General features: G+C 34.0%; 2 protein-coding genes across 2 annotated transcripts; one reads left to right on the top strand and one right to left on the bottom strand.

Moving 5' to 3' along the window:
• Positions 1–2,636: 2,636 nt before the first annotated feature.
• On the bottom strand, positions 2,637–6,187 carry LOC110702139 (G patch domain and ankyrin repeat-containing protein 1 homolog). The gene is made up of 4 exons (XM_021879805.1): positions 5,988–6,187; positions 5,852–5,905; positions 4,939–5,061; positions 2,637–2,992 (listed from the first exon to the last, which is right to left on the bottom strand). The coding sequence occupies exons 1-4, from the start codon at positions 6,036–6,038 to the stop codon at positions 2,864–2,866; spliced, it is 357 nt and encodes a 118-aa protein (XP_021735497.1). The 5' UTR covers positions 6,039–6,187; the 3' UTR covers positions 2,637–2,863.
• Positions 6,188–10,908: 4,721 nt separating this feature from the next.
• LOC110702138 (phytochrome-associated serine/threonine-protein phosphatase) lies at positions 10,909–22,001 on the top strand. Its single transcript, XM_021879804.1, has 10 exons — positions 10,909–11,288; positions 12,327–12,473; positions 12,580–12,647; positions 14,688–14,745; positions 18,925–19,035; positions 19,635–19,685; positions 20,042–20,185; positions 20,294–20,389; positions 20,476–20,547; positions 21,676–22,001. The coding sequence occupies exons 1-10, from the start codon at positions 11,208–11,210 to the stop codon at positions 21,757–21,759; spliced, it is 912 nt and encodes a 303-aa protein (XP_021735496.1). The 5' UTR covers positions 10,909–11,207; the 3' UTR covers positions 21,760–22,001.
• The last annotated feature ends 457 nt before the right edge of the window (positions 22,002–22,458 follow it).

Raw genomic sequence — 22,458 nt, 5'->3', positions numbered from 1 at the left:
ATAGAGAGGAGCAAGTAATTAAAAACAGAAAGAGTATGTTCTAAATTATAGTTTTTTTGATTTTTTACTCTCATAATCTTAAATCAGATGTTCTAAATTATTACTCACACATACATTTTCAATTTTGCTTATACATCCTAAAATTTTGAATCATGTATTCTCAATTTTTATCATATGTATGTTCAAAATTTATATCCATTCTCAATACATGTATTGTAGTCTCGCGCGCACACACACACATACATATAGGGGAGGGTTTCGGTAAGAACCCCTCCTTATATAAGAACTCTATCTTATGTAAGAACCCATATGTTCTAAACTTTTTCTTATGTTCTAAATTTTTTTCAGCTTATGCTCTAAAGTTTTTTCTATTTTCTAAATTTTTTTTTCTACTTATGTTCCAAATTATTTCTTACTCCATATGTTCCAATTTATTTTTTTTTTTTTAAAAAAAAATTATGGTCTAAATTTGTTCCTATGTTCTAATTATTTTTTTCAGCTTATGTTCTAAATTTTTTTTTCAGCTTATGTTATAAATTTTTTTCCTGTGCTATAAATCATTTTTTCAACTTATGTTAAAAATTTTTGCTATCTTCTATTTTTTTAACATAGGAAAAATTTTAAAATATCAATCTATATAAGAACATAGGAAAAATAATTTATGACATAAGTTGAAAAAATAATTTAGAATATAGGAAAAAATTTAGAACATAAGCTGAAAAAATAATTTTGAACATAAGAACAAATTTATAACATAAGCTTAGGAAATATTTTAGAACATAAGTAGAAAAAAATTTAGGAAGAAAGCAGAGAATTTCATTTGTTATGATCAATTTCCCCTCAAGCAATAAGGCTTTGAGGAAAATAGTTAGTACAAATCATCTCTTCACCAACATTAATATTCCATCTAGCAATTATATGACCAACTCTTCTAATGTGATTACAAGAGAAATCTACAAAATTAGATAGACAAAGACTAGTATCATTTTTTTGAGGAAAAAAAAAAAGAAGGAAAGAGGTATAAAGGAGAGACTTCACTCCACACGATTTCTTTCAGACTGCATTCACCATATTCTGAGCATCAGATTCGAGAATAACATGGCTGTAACCGAGATTCCGAGCAACCTCCACACCAAAAGCTGCGGCTGCTGCTTCAGCTAGATCAGCACCCCATCTTACTCCTTTCTTCCTCACTGCCCAAGCAACCAATTTCCCCTATGATCCCTTACTGCTGCACCCAGCCCCACACAAAATCTCTCACACACATGTGCATCAGTGTCAACCTTTACAAAGCCAACATCAGAGGGCTGCCAGCTTGCAAGGCTCACTGTATCCACAATAATCCTGCACAACTCAGACGAAACCCGCAGCCATTTGTATAGCACCAGGAACACAATGCTCAAATATCACCTTTTTTCTACAAGACCATGCTGCCCACATAAGTGCTGCAGAAGTTCGAAGTTCTTCCTTAGATACTTTCTACCTAACCACATCAGTCTATCTCCAAAAGAAGAGGTATGAGCATCATTTAACAAGCCCAACTGATCGTATGACCAAATCTCCTTTGCTGCTTTGCATATGTACACTCAAAAAGTGAATGCAAAATTGATTCTAGAGCATAACCACATACCTTGTTTTGGACAATGTGGCGATGATGCAATCGATCCATCACAGCCAAGCTACCTTTGCAGGCCCTCCATAGAAAATGGTGAAGCTTCATTGGACTCTATACCCCCAAACTAACTTCCAAACTAACATGAACGTACAGGTATTACACATAAATATTAGCTGATTACTTAATAGTCTTGAAATTCTCCTAAAACTTGTGTCTTGGCAATACAGCTAAAAATTCTACTTGACAGTTTACACGATGAGGTTACTGTTACACATAGAATATTCTTTCTTTCTTTCTTTTTTTTTGAATAAAAACGTAGAACATTCTAATTCATAACACTTTCATATTTTCAATAGAATGATCACATTTTCAAGAAAACAACGTAAGAACCCTCTATGGTTTTCTTTGACAAAAGTTTAAATCGAAAGAATAACAGGAAGACAAAAACACTATAAAATGTCAAATAATGATCCATATATCATCGCTACTACCTCCTTGCCCTTAACCTTTCCATCTTCAACTGCATCATAATGTAAAAAATGGGTTGCAGGTGCACATCATAAATGTGCCTTCAGTTATTAGTGAGCACACTCATTCAAATACCTTTCGACATTGAGACTGACAAGCCAGCTCAAGTGCCGATGATCATGGGCCACTTTGTCTTGTTTAAAGAGCGCAACTGGTTTAATAGCAGAGGTTATTCAGTGTGGCAGGCCACATGGTGCGGCAGGGGTTACTTGTATGGTGTTACTGGTTTTTGTCAAAGGTTATTTGTAGGTGTTACTTGTATTTTAGGGTTACTTGTAGGGGTTACTTCTGAGTAACCCCTACAAGTAACCCCTCATCAGAGCCACATACCAAACCAGTAACACCTGACCAAAACCAGTACAACCATACAAGTAACCTCAAAATACACTATACCAGTAACACCCTGACCAAAACCGGTAACACCCTACAAGTAACACCAGAATACAAGTAACACCCTATAAGTAGCCCATGCCACACCATGTGGCCAACCACATACAAAAATTTGTATAATAAATTATGTTTTGTAACACTTTCAATTCTTGAACATAATGTAAGTATGGTTTTGGTTCTCCGATTTGGCTTCCAAAACTTCAGGTTGAGTATCCATACAACAGAATAAAGTCGGCTATACATGACAACAAAAAAATAGTGGGAGAAAGATCTGTACACGGTATCGTAAACAAATAAGGGCATGCAATTAGTTTTCCTAGTGACCCAATGTCAGACATTCTCTGGCCAAAACTCTCTGAAGAATGCTTGACGAACTTCATTTTCTTGCCGACGCTTTTCTTCATCCAGCATTTTCCTCACCCTTTTAGAGAGTGCTTTCTCCTTTTTTGACATTTTCTCCTGTCACAAATAGCAACAAAATTAGCAAGAGAGAGGACTCAATGATCTGAGGAGTAATGACTAAGGCCCATAAACAATAATTAAACTACAAAGTATTAGTTTATCAATATTAAGCGAGACTCAGTAGTTACACAGCACCACCACCAGTCCTCCACCACCCCTTATGCGTCCCACCACTCAAGGCAACATTTTCATAGTAATGTATTTCACAGATTACATGCATTTCCAAACAGCATAATTAAATGAAAATGAGCAAAACCCAATGCAAATACTCAATAGAAACTTCCCACTCTGAAAAACAAGGATCGTCTCCTATTAAAAAACAGGCAACGCAAAAGTAGAAATGTCATGGAGTCTGTGCAACTTCAAAGAGGGCATAGCTTATTCAGCTACTTAACAAATACTTCCTCCATATTTTATTACTCGCTCCATTTCTCGAGACATGGAATTTTAGGAAGAATAGAAGAAATTAGAAAGTATCATTTTATGATGAAAGCGGGGTTGGTTGAAGAATAAATAAATCTGAAAAAACAAAAGTAGAGTATAAGTAGGGAGGATAGTGAATCTGAAAACTACTCCCTCCATTTTACTTTGTTAGTTCCATATATTATTTAGGCATTTGAAATATATATAATATATTCCTAACATTATTAAAGAGTAAATAATTTTAATAATCTATGAATAATTAATCTAATTGGGTGTTTAAAAGAGTCAATTAATTCTATTTGGTTAATATATGTACTAGTGGATTGCTGACATGGCAAATTCTTCCAATCAAGATTTATTATAGGCGATTTAATTACACCAATTCCCATAAATAAAACAAATAAAACAGGAAAAGACAAAACATTGATCACAAGCTGTAAACAAATTCCAAATTATTAGGATTCCTCTATTTCATAATTTAAGTGATTGATTCCAAAGAAGACTAACAAGGTGAAATGGAGGAAGTATTAATTAATGATATGAGAGGACCACTAATGGGGATGAAAATAGTAAAATATTGTTACAAGTGTCAAAAAAAAAAGGAAATGGAGCGAGTAGTAAACTATAGCCACAAAAGGAAAGTGGAGCAAGTAATAAAATACGGAGGGAGTATATGATTTGATAATGAGGGTTGCAAAGTTTACTACACCACGCAATGTTAAATTCTGAATGATTCAATCTGACATAAAATAATAGAACCATGTAATACAACTCGAGGCAATCCATATCTGACTCAAAAGTATACACACCAGAATATGCAATGATAATACAAAATGCACCTCCACAACCAATCCTTGTCCAATGTCCAGTACAAGCAACACAGATACTGACCACTACTCAGGACCTCATATGTTCACATAATCATTAGATTTGGAATAAATAACAATCTTGGTGGCAAAGAAAGGTTGTAGAAATGCAGGTAAATATTATTGCAAGAAAATTGCAGGTGGAGCTTGAGTAAAAGTGCACAACTTCACATATACAATATACTTGAGCTTGTTATAACTAAATAGTAACAAAGTTCATGCATCAAATCATCTGCTAGAGGGAAAAACCAACAAAATCCTCTTTATTTTTTAATTTCAATCCAAAAGCAGTGATGCAATTGTAAAGATAATAATTGGTTTTCTTAAAAAGCAATAACTTCACTGAGAGCCCCAAAAGAATAGCTAATGAGAAATCATCAAGCTATAAAAGGGTAATACACTACAAGAAATTTTTTTTTAAAAAAAAAAAAGTAAAAATAAAGTAAAACACATAAAGGAAACCACATTCACTCTTACTTATACTTTGTAAGTTTGTATATATAAAGAAAACTAAGCAATAATCTCCTAAAGGAAACTATATCCTCTTCACTTATGATTTTGAAAATGACATGATTGCATCCTGGATTCTACATATTCGAAAAATAAAAGTTTTTTAAACTAAAAATTTAGTTGAAAGTAACAAGTGAAACTTACAGTTTTTTCCTTCTCTCTGGAGGTGATTGTTGTGGATGATTGCAAGGTCTTCTTTTTCCACTTTTCAGCCCCTAAACCTCTTTTGTTCTTTTTAACATATGTTTTCACAGGCTCCAACCTCCCCTGTTAACACCATGGATCACCAATTAAGACAACATTATATTTTGATTTTCAAACCTACAAGCAGATACATGCACAACATGAAACAAATATTTACAAGTCAAACCAATATAAATAAGCCTCTTCCCGTAAATTTAATAAGAGATGCCAGTTGTAAACTTTACCATATTTCTTTATGACTTACACGAGAAAAAGTAAGCTACAGTCCTGGATGGGGCAGTACAATATGGCACTCAAAATGCAACCATACACTCGTATGATACAAAAATACAAAATCATGTTCAATAACATATTCATACAGGAGTTGATTCAGAAGGAAAAACACAAAAGGCTTCAAAAGTTTATAAAGCAAAAAAATCCATGAATTCAACAAATATTTCAAATATCTGGTGATCCATTCCTCAGATAAAACTTGGCTCCACCACAAGTAAGTGACTAATGTTTGGGTATGAACATTCAGATAGGAAAGAAAAAGAAGAAGGAAAATATTCAACATGATAACTCATAGTAGTGGTTAAGAAGCAAGCAGATAACAAAGAAAAATCAACAGACAATGGAAATGAACCAAGTCGAGGAAAAGAAACAAGTTGAAAATTAGCAACAGACAATGAATGCATCCGATGAATGCCTAGTGATAAAATTAATCCCAATATTATTAAAACAACATGCCAATATAATTCCAAAGCAACTTGGCAATCTAAACAGTAAAGTTAAGGTTTTGTGCATATATAAAAGTAATTTTCTTTAATACTCGAAATTCATACTTGATATAAATTGAGAGAAAAACAAGAACCTGTTGAGAAGCACCAAGACCAGTTCCTTCCTTCCAACCATGTTTCTTCAACAACTGAGAGTAATTTACAAATAGAAGAGTTAGGGATTAAAAATCAACCCAAAAAAAAAACCCCATTAAAGAGGAAGAAGGGCACCTGAAATCCGATGTTAGAGGAATTAAGAGCAGATGTTGAAGATTCCTCCATTCTCTTCGATCCAACCCTCAATCGCTGCCGTAGCTTTCGAAAATTAATTGACCGTCGGCCTTTATATCCAATTTTCCAGTTTTTCAATTTCAATTAACCAATTTACTCCTAATTTTTTTTTGAGCTTGCCCCATCAAGGCATTAATAACCTTATACTCCGTATTTTGCAACTTTAATGAGGAAAACAATTTGATAATTACAAAATTATCCCCAAATTTACCCGTAAAACCAAAAATCTGATCGGTTACCGAATCCGATCTGATAAGCAATTTTTTGTTTTTTTTCCAACTTAAATTTATTTTTCCAAGATCTAAACTATTACTTTATTTCATAATCACTTTATAATACCAATGATTAGTAATATTATTAATAATTTGGTCAAAATCATGTGGTATCATTGTTAACCAGTGTTAAATAATATCATATTAACTACATTATTAAGTTTAATTATCATTATTGGATATCTTATTGGGTACTCGATAACCGATTCAAAAATCCGGGTACCAAAAGTCCAGGTATCCGAACTTATCGATTCGATTATGAATATCACTTTTAGTGATATTGATTATCGGTTACCCGTACCATGCTCGCCCCTACTTCAAATGACTGAGATACCTCTTGATGTACACCAGTTTTCGTATGTCAGGCTTGTTTTTGGTAAGAAATGAACAATAAATTTTCTAATTTTATATGATAAAAAAAATAGAAAAAATTGTGAAGAATAATCCGACCTTTGTCTCATCAACTCAAAAAAACCACCCTACCGACCCAACCACCGTCCTCCATCCACAGCCGCCTATACCCACCAACCCGACCCCTGCCCTAAAATGTCGACCCTCCTCCCTTCCCCTTGAACCACCAAACCACCCTCGAAAAACCCTTTCCCCGTCCCAATCCTGACCCTCTCCCCTTCCCCCGTCCCAATTCTAGTCCCTACTCCTTCCCATTCCTATTGCGATTCTAGCCCCCTCCCCTTCCCTCTTCCCAATTTCGGGCGTGAAAGAGTGTTCTTCTTCGACGCCCATGATAAGAGGGGTGTGACACTTATTGAGCTTGTCGATGAGAGTAACAACGACGAAGGTGGGTTCGAAGGAGGTGGATGTCGTTGCCATTGGTGGAAAAGAGAAAGATATTTAAGGTTCATTGTCCTCAATGAAAGCACGAAGGAGGGTACACCGATGAGGAGGTTGGAAGGAAAAGTGGGGCTGGGACTAGGGAATGGGTGGCTGGGGCAAGGGGACTAGTGGCTGGGCTAAGGGCCTACAAGTTTTTTTTTTAAGGAAAAATTATAAGTTCACCTTTTTTGAAATAACCACCTATTAAATTTTGTATTTTATTTGACCACCCTTTATATTAAAAAAATAATATTTAAATCACCACCATTTCTTTCTTTTTGGTCACTTTTTCGGCCTTGGGGCCCACATAATGGCTACTAATGGCTAATTTGACCCATATTTTCATTTTTTTTCCCTCGATTTTGTTGTATAAAACAACTTCTCACACTCTTCTACAATATTGAAATCATTTACCTCAAATTCTCCCAATTTTTACAAGCTTTAATTTGAAGAATTTGACCCAACCAAGTGTAGTCACTTAAGTCCCAATTAGGTAAGCTCAATTCTTTTTGTATCTTGACAAATAATTTTGAGGGTTTTTTTTGGAGGAATTAGGGTTCCTCACACAAATTAATTGGGGATTTTCTAAATTTAAGGTTCTTGACACAATTTAATTGGGGGTTAATGCAATTAGGGTTCTTGCCGCAATTAAATTGGGTTTTTTTTTATGAAATTAGGGTTCTTCAAAACTTTTGATATACAATTGTACTTTTGTTCTGAAATTTCATAGAATCCCTAATTCATTAGTAGCGAGAACCTAATTGACAAAATACCCCATTTAATTTGTGCGAATAACCCTAATTCAGTAATCCCACAATTCCCCAATTATAATGTGCCAAGAACCCTAATTTTAACAGAGAATTGATCATACCTGATTGCAAAATTGTGCGTCTACACTTTGGGGGGGGGGTGTTCGTCTTCAAATACAACTTAGTAAAAAATGTGAGAATTTGGTAGACATTGGAGAAGAATCAACTAATTGAGTTGGGGGTGTAATACCCGAATATTTTATGATTTTAAATAATATATTTTATAAAAAATAGTTTATTTTTATTTATTAAATAACTTTCCTAATCTCATTTTTTTTTTCATTTTAGAGTTCGGAAAATTTTAAAACCCTATTTTGTTTAGATAGAACTCTTTGTTTACGAAACTATACATATTATTTATACCCTAATTTTTTTTCCGCCTTGCCTCCATGTACACCAGTTATATACTCTGCGGCTAATCCAATTTTCATAAAAAAAATAAAAAATCGTGAGCTTTCTTGATGTTTTATGAAGAAAATCATCAATTGGATTTTCTAAAATCAAAGTCAACCCTTTATTGCTTCCCCACCTTCTTCCAATGTGATGAATTTTGCATTCCATAAGCCACTTAAAGTTTGTATAGTGATATTATTCTGTTTGTGGATTTTGTGAAATCAGAATACTCTTAATTGAGTCCATGGGTTATTACTCTCGAAAAATAATCACACTATATCAATTTGGAGATGTTTGATTAATTTGATTGTATTATTAATTATATGTTATTGTTTGTATTGATTGTACATCGTACTAGTGTGTGCAAATTTTATGTTTTGTTATTTGTATGATCGATTTATATATGTGTGATCATTGTGTTGTGTTATACTTCCTCCGTTTTCTTTTAGATACAACACACACTTTAACACAGTAATTAAGAAAGGTGGGGTTTACATGATATAATAAACTTTAAAATAGGATGAGTGGTTGTTAGGAGTGTTATTTAATGGGTCATGTGCTTTAAATAAGGGATATAGTATAGTTTTTCCCTAAAGTAACTTTCCTTTTATAGTGTGTTGCAAGTATTGTGACATGCATTTCCTTTTTAGAGAAGTGTTGCAAGTAAAAGAAAACGGAGGAAGTATGGTTTAATTGTCATATTAATTGATTGTGTTTTTATTCTAGGGTTCTAATTAATGTTGTTGAAGTAGGGAGTATTGTTCTTGAGGTTTTAGGGTTACTAGTATTATCTTGGGTTGAGATTAATAAGATTTGGGTACTAGTATTATTGTATAAGAGTTGAGAAATTTTGAGAATCGAATATGTCTTTTATATAATTTGGGAACATGTGCCGTTATTGAGATATTATTATTTATTATCAAGTCAAAGTTAATTTGATCGATGTATGATATCAAAAAGGTTAAGATTATTATTTTATTCTTGGTTTGAGGCTCAGTGTTATATACCTTAATCCTTGGCATGTTGGTAATGAGATAATGATCATGAGTTAATAATGACGTATAATATTTATTTATATTTTTCTATGGTCCCCTATAGTGGGATTTGGCCCTTTATGCGGTCTGGTCCAAGGTGTTTTCTGGTTATTGAGAGTATTCAAGTTTTTATACTTGTTGGTTTGTTATTTGAATTACCCATGTCCAAGGCTAGGTATTATTATTATTGGGTTATTGAGAGCGTGGCACATTTATGGGACAAATGAGTTAAGTAAAGGTTTATATTATTATTCGAGGTTGAGTCATACAAAGGTTATTTTTAGAGTACGATGTGTTATGTAGTTTTGAACTACATTGTTTAATTGAGCTAGTAATGTTGATTATTCTATTATTCTCTGTACTATGATATGTGATGATTACTCAGTTTTTTGGTGACGTGTGTGTTGTTTTGTTGCGCTACCTGAGTTTGCGGCCATGTATTTTTCTAATGGTGGCCGTGCGACGATCTATTTTGGAACATTCAAGATTTTTTTTAAGCAAGTTTAACAAGTGATCATAGCTAAAGGAACTCAAGTGTTTTGATTAGTATGCTGTCACGAATTTGTAAAGTTGTATAAATAGCTCACCTAGATTTATTGGGTTGTAATTATTGGGATTTGTAAGCCTTAACACTTGACATGTTGTTGAGTGTGGCAGTAATACCTCCGATTTACGTATATGCTTCCGCAATTTTATTCAAAGGTTATTTATTTTTCCTTTAGTTCTTGTTTATTATTTTATAGTAAATCGGGGGTGTTACAGGAAGAGTTGTTTGATAGAAAAAAATCGGGGGTGAAAACATTAAAGAAGCTCAATATAACCGTTAATAGCCATTAGGTGGGACTCACTGAGTCACTGACGGAAAACTCACCAAATTTTTGAAAAAGGTGGGAATTTACTTAATTTTTTAATTTAAGGGGTGGTAAAATAAAATAAAAAATTTAATGGGTGGTTATTTAAAAATAAAATAAATCATTCTAGTTTTTTTTATCAATCCGGAAGATATCTCCCAATTCAAAGTAATATGATACATATATACAAATAATAATTATGTATGTAGATAGATGAAATTTATAGATTAAGCCAAATGACGACACCTAATAGGGTAATGCTATATGTAGCCTTATAAGCATTAAATTACACTTTTGAAAATTGTACTCCATAAAATTTAGAATTATTGACCAAACACATGCGTAAATCATTATATTTTTGTCTTGATTTCCTAAATATAAACAAATTTTTAGAGTGTATTTAATGATTATATGTAACACTAAGGGCTATGTTGCCTATATATAACATATTTCTACCCCGTAACAAAATTCTTTTATGTTAACTACAAGTTTTAAATCTTAATTAACGCTTGCATATTATGCAGATTAACAATTGACTTCATATCCCACAAATCATTTATACAATTGTATAAATACTTGTAGGTGAGTAGGTCAAATGAGGATCGAGTCATTAATAACTAATAACCAACGGTTGATTGATTGTTGAATGGACGCGACTTTAATACGAGTAACACAAGACAAGTACCTAATACACGTACTAAATCTAGGGTGCGGCAGGGGGTGTGGTGGTTTGTGAGGCTATTTACGGTGTGCGAGTGCCGGCAAAACCCCCAAATTATTTTCAAAGATCTTCCAAGCGCTGCTGTTCTTCATCTTCTTCATCTTTTGTCTTTTCGTTTGATTTGAATCACCCTTTTTCTCTCTCCTCCAGATTTGGTTCAACCACGAAAACCCTAAAACTAAGAGAGAGATTGAGTGTGAAAGTAGAAATTTCTGAGATTATTCAGCAATCCAACAATTATTACAAATGGATTTGGACCAATGGATCGCCAAGGTTAAAGAAGGCCAGCATTTGGCCGAAGATGAGCTTCAGCTTCTCTGCGAATACGTAATTTCTCCCCCCTCTCTCTATTTCCTCACTCTTTTGATTGTTTAATTTGTGTTTGTAATTTTGGATTTATGGAGTAATGATTGGTAGACTAGTCTCAGTTTACCTCCATTGATAGGAAGTTTGCTGTATTGATAATGCTTAGATGTATTTGTTTCAAATTGGGGTTTCGCAATAAGTCGTGAGTTTGCTTTTATGCAATAACAAATGTTGGAGATGGCCGGGCTGTGGTTTGCTGCTTCCAACCGAAATTCTTTGCGGCAGCAATTTATGTTTATGAGTATATGAGAATATGTGAATTTTCTTGGAGTTATGAATCTGATGATGGATGTTGAGATTGGTTGATATTAATGATTTTAGGCCAAGTTTCTCCTAATTCTTTCACGAAGCCGGCAAAGGAATGCCATGTATTGGCAAATGGCAATGCCAGTCACACCTTTTTTTAGCTGTATCTATTTGGAATGATATGATGTTATGGAAATAATTGAATTTCTAAGAAAATTCTTGCTTATTATGTGGTATTCCAATTACACTGGTCTACTGCAATATATGCTAATTTGTAAGAAAGAAGTAACACGTTGGGTGATAAATCTGATAATGGTCAGCCTGAAGGGTTGATGATATCAGGCCTAGTATGCTGAGAAGTTCTGGTGTGGATTTTAAATGTATGTCTTTAAGACATGTTTCCAAAGGGATACCATGCTTAAGAAAGGATTAATGTAGTGTTTGGACAACATTTAGGCTTTTTTTTTTTCCTTCCTTTTTCTTACATAGATTTTTGTGGAGTACTACTTGATTTTTTAGCAAAGCATTTTGAATTTAGACTTTTTATCTTGAACTGTTGTTGCAGTCTGCTCTTAGGATGTTTACTTTACTATCATTCACTTTCTTCTTTATGGCTAAATTTTACCCTTTTGTTTTCTGTTTTTTCCACATCTCATCTGAGCTGGTTCCTTTTCTGCCAGTGCTCATAAAATTGTCAATTATCTGATCTTACTGATCATTTCTTTGCGTATACCCATATGTGGAATGTATCAGGTAAAAGAGATACTAATTGAGGAGTCAAACGTTCAGCCAGTCAATAGTCCAGTCACTGTCTGTGGTGACATCCATGGCCAATTCCATGATTTAATGAAGCTTTTCCAGACTGGAGGTCATGTTCCAGAGACCAATTATATATTTATGGTACTAGTAGTTATATATACTAATATTGCTATGCTTGTGTGATTGTCAACATTTGTTCCCTTCTTTCTTAGATCTATTGACCTAAAAATCTCAAATCCTTTGTCAGGGAGATTTTGTTGACAGAGGCTACAATAGTCTTGAAGTCTTTACCATCCTTTTGCTTCTTAAAGCTAGGTATGCCTTAAATCTGTTATGCATATGGATTTTATTATTAATGCTTGTAGATGTTGTTACTGGATTTTTGCTTTTTCTCCATTTCACTATCATGTCTTATATCTGTAATCTTTGAGCTTGATGGTCTTAGTGGTTTAGGACCTTTATGTATAGAGATGTGCAAAAATCAGCAGGTTTTGGATGTAGACCTTTTCTTGGAGAAGACTAAAAATACTTGACTAATAGTATGGTGTTTGTTTGATTGACTAATTGCCATTTATGTTAAGAGCAGTTTCACAGTCAACTTGAGTTATTTAGGTACTATATTGGAAGAATCATAATTTTAGAAGATGTGGATAGGAGTCTAAATAATATTGAACTGTTGTATATGATCTCTCTTGTGAAACGGATAAAGGTCTTTGTTATTGTCACTAACAGTTGTAATATTAATCCTTAGTTGTGAGGAAACCACATTATGCAGTGTAGAAGCAACCAGATGTTTAGATCGTGAATGGAATGAAGTCATTATGCTCTTATTTACCAAACCCTTCACTCGTTAGTGATTATTGTGTCACTATAGTTTTTGGCCGGTCTCTTTACCCTTCGCAAGGGAATTATTCTAGTTTGTAAAAGATTGGCAAGTTTTGTGAAATTGTGGATCACTCATCATTTTTGGATTTAGACGTAGATTGATGATAATTGTAATGATTTTGATTGTTGAGAACCTGAGACTACCTGTCTCCTGGGATTGTTTGAATGAAGTTTATTTTTGATGGCGATGATTTGATTTCACTTCAATTATAGTTTCTATGAACAACTCTTTTATCTTTCATTGCCGGAGAAGGTAATTTATAACTATGAAGACCTTGTGAAGGAATGTGAAGTTGTGAACGACACTTTATCTGTTGTCTTTAAGAAAATAACTGTTCAGAGAATTGACTTTTAGAATTAGACTGTATCTAGTGTTGTATGAGCTATGTTAATTACAAATCTAGAGCTCCTAAGCCAACTTATTTTGGCTGGATAAATTGCATTATGGGTTAAGATTCTGTTTGTTACTGGCGAAAAAACTGCTGTTTGCATGGAAGAAGAGCCTGGATTGTGAATGTATGATTGGGGCCGACTTATTGGAACCAATATCCTATCTCGCTTCCCAGTATTATTGTAATCATGTTTAGCTGGCCTGTATAATAACTGGCCTGTACCATCATTACTGGATCTGGCATGTAAGGTTAGTAGAATGTTGTAGACAGCTAACAGCTATTGAGGATCTGGTGGCCATATTCCTTATTGGTACTATTAGGATGTTCAACAACTCATATAAAACTTTAAGTGCTTTATGCTCTATGACATTGACATTCGTGATGGTTTTGTATAACCATTGTTCCATTGTTTTGTGAACTTGCTTCAAGTGATTGAAACTGAGAGTAACATTCAGTTGTTGGTTTTGATACATACAACCCTAAGATCTAACTATAAGCATTATTGCATTAAACATATTGCTTAAATTGGTCTTCATTTAGGGATTAATGACAAAATCTGTATGTTGCTCAGTGTTATTTTGTTTGATTATCATTTTCATTTAATTATTGCTGTGTCCATCCTTAAGTTTTGTCACTAACTAAATATTTCTTACCAAAATTTAGCAGAATCTGTTTCGTTAAGAACTAAGGAAGTTCATAGGTTGTTGAAAAGTGTGCTTAATTATTTTTTGAATTTTTTTTTAAAAAATTTCTTAAAATCTCTTTTTTTGTCATGAGGAGATGATGGATTGATGGCTGCATTTCACATAATTTCATCCTGATTTAGTGATATGATTAAGCTTCTGTTTGGGAGTGGGATTATGAATAACTTTGCTATCTCTATCTTATGTATATTGTTCTCGCTAGAATTTAAATACATATGCCATCATTTGACAACAGATTGATCAACCCTGTGAAATTTTTTCTTCTGTACCCTACTGCCTTTTCCCTAAGTTACCAATATTATTAGGTTATTAGTACTTTATAAGGCATACTTAACTTAAATTTGTTGCAACTATGCATTCTTCTCGTTTGCCAGGTATCCTGCGAACATTACTCTTTTGCGTGGAAATCATGAAAGCAGGCAGCTTACTCAGGTAGGTATCTGACATGTGCTGCTCTAGCATCCTTGTTCTTCTTTCAATCATTGGTTCTTTTTACTTATTTTCTTTAATGTTTGCTTCATTAGCAATTTTGCATGACTATTTCTTCTTCTCCCTATTTTCCATTCAGATTTTCTTGTTTTTTCTATTGATGTTTTATGGAGACATAAGTTGGCGAAGCTCCTTTTTATTTGATTAGAATTTACTTGATTCCTCCGTTTCATACCAGCTGACACGTTCCTTTGGGCACTATTCTCATAAATCACTTTGACTACCTTTTGTGATTTATACATGAGAAAAAACATGATCATGTGTGATTGTGTGGTTGTGTTAGATTTGTCTCAATGTATATCATTCAATGAAGATTTAGGAGTGGGAAAGTGAGGGAGAATCACTAAAGGTGGTTAGGCCATGTAAGATGGACATCAAGTGATGCACTTGTTAGGAGGCTTATAAAGTGAGCAAAGTGATGAGATTGTGAGGGTTAGGGAAAGACCTAAGAAAGCTTGGTGGAGGGTGATTGAGAGTAATATGAATCTATTGGGGATTGAGGAAAATATGGCATGTTATAGGGCAGGGTGGAGGGAGAATATATGTTTCGAGGACATTACATGATTGTTCATCTATCTAATTTTCCCTTTCTTTTTCATCCACTTACTTTGAGCCTTGTTTTGCGAACTTTTTTCCTCGCGCATATTATACTTCCCTCTCTTTTCACTTTTAAGTTTCTTTTGGAACGCTTCGTACAAAAATATGTGTATTGCTCAAGTATTTCTGCTTAGTATGATGATTTGAAGGTGTTTATGCCTCTTTTTATTCCTCAAAAATGTTCTAAGTTATAATTATTTTAATTTGTTTAGGCTAATAAGTCTAGAAAACGGTTGGTAAGTTCATTTATAACCTTAGTTTTAAAAAGCACGAGGCGCAAAGCGACAGCACACGTCTCTTGGATATGAGGCGCAAAATTTTAAATTTTAAATTATTTATTTTACTTTTTTTTTTTGGTTAGAAAAAAAGGTGGTGAGACTAGTCATGTGATTAACAGTCAACAGGAGAAGTAGGGCTTTTGTTACTCTGTCAATTAAAAAAAAAAAGAATAAATAATAAAGGAAAAAAAAAACTTTACGTTATTGTAGGTGGGTAGAGACCGCAGAGGAGAGAGATTAAGAAGAAGCAGAAAAAGAAAGAATGGAGAAGAGCGGAGATCAAAGAGAGAGAATAGAAGGAAAAAAAAAGCTACCTGGGTTGCTTCACTGGTGTCGGCTGCCGGTATATCTGCTGCCGGAAACCACCGGGGGTTGATCTCCGGAAAAGTCTGCTGTTGCAAAACCCACCCATTTTTCAATTGCATAGCCACCTGTATATTAGTGTTTTTGAATTGGGGGTCAAATTGATGTGATTTTATTCAATTTACAAGGGGCTTTTGCTCGAATTATCACTCTAAAAGACTGGGTAAGCTTCAATTTGGGAAAAAAAAAGTGTTTTTAACAAAAATTAATCCAAATCCCCTTTTCTCAAGTTTTTAAACGTAAGACGGCTCAGGCGCTGCGCCTTACGCCTTGGTGGAGGCGGTCTGAAAGGCGTGCGCCTAGGAAGGCCGAGGCGTTTTGGCCTGCGCCTCGCATTGCCTTTAAATCTAAGTTTATAACTAAAAGTATATGTTAGGGCCAATAATTTGGTAAGTTTAGATCAGATAAGCTTGGAGTTTGTACTTGAAAACTAGATAGCATAAAAATTCAATCAGTTTTTGTTCATATGTATAGAAATGGCTCATGTTATAAATAGATAAACTTGTGCGTGAGAGGAATCAGTTGGTGATGTGGATTCGTCTCTTGAGAAAAGTAAAGGACACATGAAAAATTGTGATATGCCTTCTATTTATGTGAGTGAAAATCGGGTAGTATATTATTGGTTTTCATCATCTGTATATAATAGATGCGAATGCGGCTGGAGTGCTGGACAGTTTGGTCAGATCTATCATTTGTGTGATATACAGTTTGGTCATTATTTTGTTACTGAGTTGACATTTTAACTAACTCATTAAATTGAGATATTCATAGTAGTCTGGAGAAATCTATTGTTTTTATAACAAGTTACCTTTTTTGTTCCTTTTCCTCTCATGAAACCGAAACCTTTATATAAGAAAATGTCAATGTAAGATATTGATTGAAAGAAAGTTAAGGGTATTGATTAGTTTAAAGTAATGCTTGTTTTTCACTTTTTCTGTTATCAGTGCTTGTGATTGAAGAACTATTTATTTTCAATGTCTGGTATGGGCATGCTGTTTATCTGGAGAATATTATTTTTTAGCTTTGTAGTTGTCAAAGACTTGTTTTTGTCATCTTCCCCTGCTTCTTTGACATGTACAATGTGAGTTATATCTTTGAAAACTGCCACGATGTAATGATTTGAAAGTGGAGGCATTTCAGGAATCACTTAACCTACTCATTTAGGGGGGTTTTGTAGGTTAAGTGAAGTTCCCTTGCAGCAAAGCAGAGCTTTAGCTGCCCTTAAGGCTCTTGTGTGGAAAAAAATAGGAATTAATATTAAAAGTTAATGCCTCTGTCAGTTATTTCTAATATAGTTTTTATGCAGGATTAAATTGTCAGAAATAAGGTTAGCGCTACTTGATGTTGTTATCTTTTGGGATGTAGAAAGGACACAATACATTTTGCCTCCACCTTTTATTTGTCTCCCTGTTTTTTTTTCTTTCTTTTTTTTTTTACCTTAATTTCTGTTAAACAGCATCTGTGCACTGCTGCGTAATCTGCAACTTGAGTATTTTTCTTATTTTAGATAAAAAAACCTCACTTTTCAAAATAAATTAATCTCTCTGGCCTTAGATGGTAACCTTTGATTTAGAAGTTCATATATTATCATCCCTTTTCCCCATCTCTTTGAATACTGTCAGATTTATTCAAATGTCACAATCTCTGTACTCAATTGTCCCAATTCAGGCCCATTTCCATTGGACTCAAATATTTACTTAGTGATCTGGACAGGTAACTAGTAAGCACTCTAGGCTGGGTATGGAAGGCTTTTTTTATTATTAGACTTAATAAAATGCAACTAGACTGGCAGTGCTTTTGCCTTGATTTGCATGATCCATAAGTTTTGATCTTGGTTGCATTGAGTAAAGATGGTACCTGTGGTATAATGTATTGTAATATGATTAAGCTTAATGTTACCCACTATACGTGACATCTAATGCCGTATATATACTTATGGAAACTAACTAGTTGAGGCTTATTTTCTCTGTTTTTTCTTAGTCTTTTCTGGTGGTGATGGGTGATAATGTTGTTATATATTTAATGTCTTCCTTACTTTGGTATTGAGCTGTTGGCGCGCTTAAGGAAAGTGCTGATGTGTTCTCTGTTGATGAAGTCTTTTTATGAGTGGTATTCTGCAGCTTCCGATTGCGTTTCTTGTTGAATGATAGGCTATTTATATTTCTGGTGTAGAGAGATGCAGGTGTTTGAATATTTTAAAATTTCATCTGCGTACTTTGCAGTTATCTTCATTGTGGATTATTTACCTGAAATTTCAAATACGAAAGTATGGTTTTCTTTTGTTCTCCATTTATTAATGTTGTGAGTTTTAATTATACTGGCTTAGAAGGTCTTGAGACCTCAGTTTATGAAGGTATCATCATCATAAGCAATAGTCTATATATGGAGTCAAATAGATCTGCCAAGAAAACACTTGGCATGCCCCTTACATGCCTAGTATCCCTCTATGTAATTTGACAAGTACGGAATATGAAGTAGCTGTATTTTATAAAAACATGAAAATATAATGGCAATTATGAATGTGAAACGTTCCATATCTTACTATGACATAATTTACCGTGTATAATCATCCCTCTTTAATTATATTACTTATCAAATATTCCTAAAAAAAGAAAATACTGTCAAACATAGAAAATTTGTATTTTTCTTATTAACAGAATTTTAAGCCCATGCTTGATATGGGGCACCAATCTAGTTTCATTGAATATTTGAATGTAAAATGTGTAGTAATAAGTTAATAACCTCAAGAGTTTAAGTCTCTACTTTATGTACTTCTGATGATTCCTTAAAGTTGTAATCGGGATCACCTTTCCCCTGACTATTGCAGGATAGTTGAGTGTGTAGGTTTGTTTGATTGATGGGATAATGACCTTTTTCTCCTCAGGTATATGGGTTTTATGATGAGTGCCAGAGGAAGTATGGAAATGCCAATGCATGGAGATATTGCACAGATGTTTTTGATTATCTGACTCTCTCGGCAATTATAAATGGAACTGTAAGTAGTTTTTTTTTTTCTTTCTTCTTATTCTTGGTGTAACGGTAGTATAATCCATTTCTGGCTAGGAAGTCAGTGGTTGCAGTTGCAGTAAGATCATCTTTGTCAATAGTGGGTGGAGACTGTACATTTGACACCTTTCAATGTTCATATCCCTTTTTTTTTTAATTTTATTTTTGTGTTTTTGTTTTTAATTTGAAGCATCATGCACTGGTTTTTTTTAGTTGCAACTGTCCTATTTTCAAGCTTGTCAATGCATAAAAAAAGTGAAAAAAAAAAGTTGGTTTTCAAAGTTTGTGTTGAGGCACACCTAACAAGATTTCACATTGCTAAAGTATAAACCTAAAATTGTCCGAGTAGAATGCGTGAATCGTGTAAAAGTCAAATGCTGCAGCCTGCAGCTAAAAACTCTGGAGAAAGTACGTGTGAATAGGTTGAGAGTATTTGATGGTCTTTTTTACAATCTTCTTTAAAAAAATTTCCTGTCGCATCATTTGATCCTGAAAATTAATTGCTCTATCATGACACAAATACTACTCTGAGAATCTGTGTACCCTGTCCTTCCTCTCTTGGCTAATCATCTCAGTTTGATCTTGCAGGTGCTATGTGTTCATGGTGGTCTTTCACCTGATATTCGAACGATTGATCAGGTTCTGTCACTGCTTCTAGTTTCAATGTCATTTTGCAATATGCTGTTGTTGTGGGCATTTTTTATACATTGCAAAATGTTCAATACCCCTGATATTCTAAATGTGATTATATGACTTTATTTGTTTCTATATTTAGTAGATATTCAAGTTTCTTTTTCCAAAAAAATTCATTTACCATTAGTTATAAGGAAATCTTGATTTTGTTTTTTTTGCCAAACTGGGTTTACAACCCCCCCCCCCCCCCAACTTCTTTTTTTTCTTCTTTGTTGTATAGATGCATGAGCTTATGATCATAAATTTGCTTATAGTGAGCTAAATTTTGATTTCACTTCTTTTTTTGACTTGTCAATAAGCAGATAAGGGTTATTGAACGAAATTGTGAAATTCCTCATGAAGGGCCATTTTGTGACCTTATGTGGAGTGATCCTGAAGATATTGAGACATGGGCTGTCAGTCCTCGTGGTGCAGGATGGCTTTTTGGATCTAGAGTGACAACTGAGGCATGTCTTTTTTTTTTTTTTTTTTTTTTTTTTTTTTATTATTATTATTATTATGTTCTGCACAGTTTGTTTGATAAATGTACTACCTTTATAATTCTAAATGCGCAGTTCAACCACATAAACAATCTTGATTTAGTTTGTCGAGCTCATCAGCTTGTACAAGAAGGTCTCAAGTACATGTTTCAAGATAAGGGCCTTGTAACGGTAAATTTGCTGCTTTGATTCCTTATTTATAATTTTTGTAAAAAATGTTTACAATTCCGTTGAAGGATTTGGCTTTGATTTAACAGGTGTGGTCAGCACCAAATTACTGTTACCGTTGTGGGAATGTTGCTTCAATTTTGAGTTTCAATGACAATATGGTGAGTTTGGCGTAACCTTTTTTTTTTTTCCCTCCACTGGAGTGGTTAAATAAACTGACTGCATGAATAAGCATGATTGTGTTGACCTGTGGTTATCTGAAATGATAGCCTATCCTTTCTCTCATGTTCTTTTCTTATTATTTTAAAATTTTTTGCTTGCTGGGAGAAACTTGCCTGATTTTAAATAACCTCAAGGGAACAGTCAACAAGAAAACACATGCAGGAATGACCCGTACAATTACCACTAACAAATTTCCAAAAGATAAGAGAACACAGAAAAAGAGCTAGACAAATATAAAAAATATACATATGCGGCTACTTTTAAACTTTTTACGTACGAATTATCATTAGATTGTAAGAATACTATTTGGGCAATATCGAGAGAGATGGGCCAAAAATAGTATGTAAGTCTCATACTTATCTCTATAATTTCTCAGAGAAGCCCCTTCAATTGGAAGTGAAGCCATCAAATACTAGTGCTTTTGTTCTTTGATGGCTACACTTGATATGGATTGTCATATAATTCCTCTTTGCTGTCTACAGCAGCCGTCATGTCCACGCTTTATGTTTTAAATCATCTTATGATCTTGTCCTTTTTATAATTTAGTTTCATGTTTCTCCTCAACATGAGCCTTGATCTCTTTGTGATTCATATGTATAGGAAGAATTTCTGCATTTAGCAATCTGAACTCTTATTGCTAACTTTACCTCCCAAGTCCCAAAAGATTCCAGGGACGTCTCTAGAATCTTTTATGATATTGGGATCTTCTGGACTATCAAGTTGCCTGTTATGTTAAGGAGTTTTTGGCGTCTAGAATTAATGGGATTGCCTAGTGTTAACTAAAAAATGCAAGTCACAACCAGTAGGTTGAATCATGGGGAATGTAGGTGATACAGTTTTATGATTGCTGGATGTGACTGTTGGATTACATTATTCTTGGCTAATTTTCAGACGCAGTCATATTGTCTATATGTAAAATGCATGGTTAAAGATTTAATATTTCTTATTTTCTGGTCTTATGCAGTCCTCTTTCTAAATCAACTTATGTAGAAGCTATATTTTTTTAAAATGTTGTTGCTGTCTGTAATGGAAGCACCGTTTAAAGTGTAATTTGTCATGTGTAACAGGAGAGGGAGGTGAAGTTCTTTACGGAGACAGAAGAAAACAATCAGATGAGGGGGCCGAGAACAGGGGTCCCATATTTCTTATAGACATTTTCTCTCAGAATTTAAAGACTTGTATAATTATTAATTGATCTGATTTTTCAAATTTATAATTTTTAGGAAGGGGTATGAATTCTTGGTAATGCTGGCTCATTCATGTTACATTTCTGTCAGTAAATGCTTTAATCGCGCCAGAAAAAAATGCCCTCTTGTTCGGTCATGCTTTGTGATAACTCAGATCAAATGTTTTCTTGTTTCTAGTGGTATATTTGCATCATTTTTCTAATCTATTGATGTTTCTTTATCAAAATTTTAGATTGCATATAAAATAATGAAAAATGTTTCATTTGCTGAAGGTCAAATGATACCGCACATATAGTTGCTGGGGAGTGTGAACTGGTGAGTGATTATATATTTATGCAACTCTGTTATAGCTGCCCTAAAGGCCTTACAACTACTCAAAAGCCAAAAGAACAACTATTAGCATAGTTTAAGCTCTTTATTTATTGATTGATGGTTAAAGCAACTCCAGGAGCGGTATGCTCCCCTTTCCGTTCCCCACCCTGAATTCAGATTTTCCAAGGACGTGACCCTCCTTACGACCAGTTTGTGCGGCCCTTGAGGTCAACTCGGTGGCTTCTATGAGGAACACAACGAAAAGGAGACCCTATTTCTCTTTTTAGTGTTTAGACTTTCAACCCTGCATGAAATTGTCATATAATTCCGTCTCATTAAGAGACTTAGGGC

Source organism: Chenopodium quinoa, unplaced genomic scaffold (assembly GCF_001683475.1).
Source record: "Chenopodium quinoa cultivar QQ74 unplaced genomic scaffold, ASM168347v1, whole genome shotgun sequence".
NCBI lineage: Eukaryota > Viridiplantae > Streptophyta > Magnoliopsida > Caryophyllales > Amaranthaceae > Chenopodium > Chenopodium quinoa.
The sequence above is the reverse complement of the archived record's forward strand: the minus strand, read 5'-3'. Positions and strand labels throughout refer to the sequence as shown.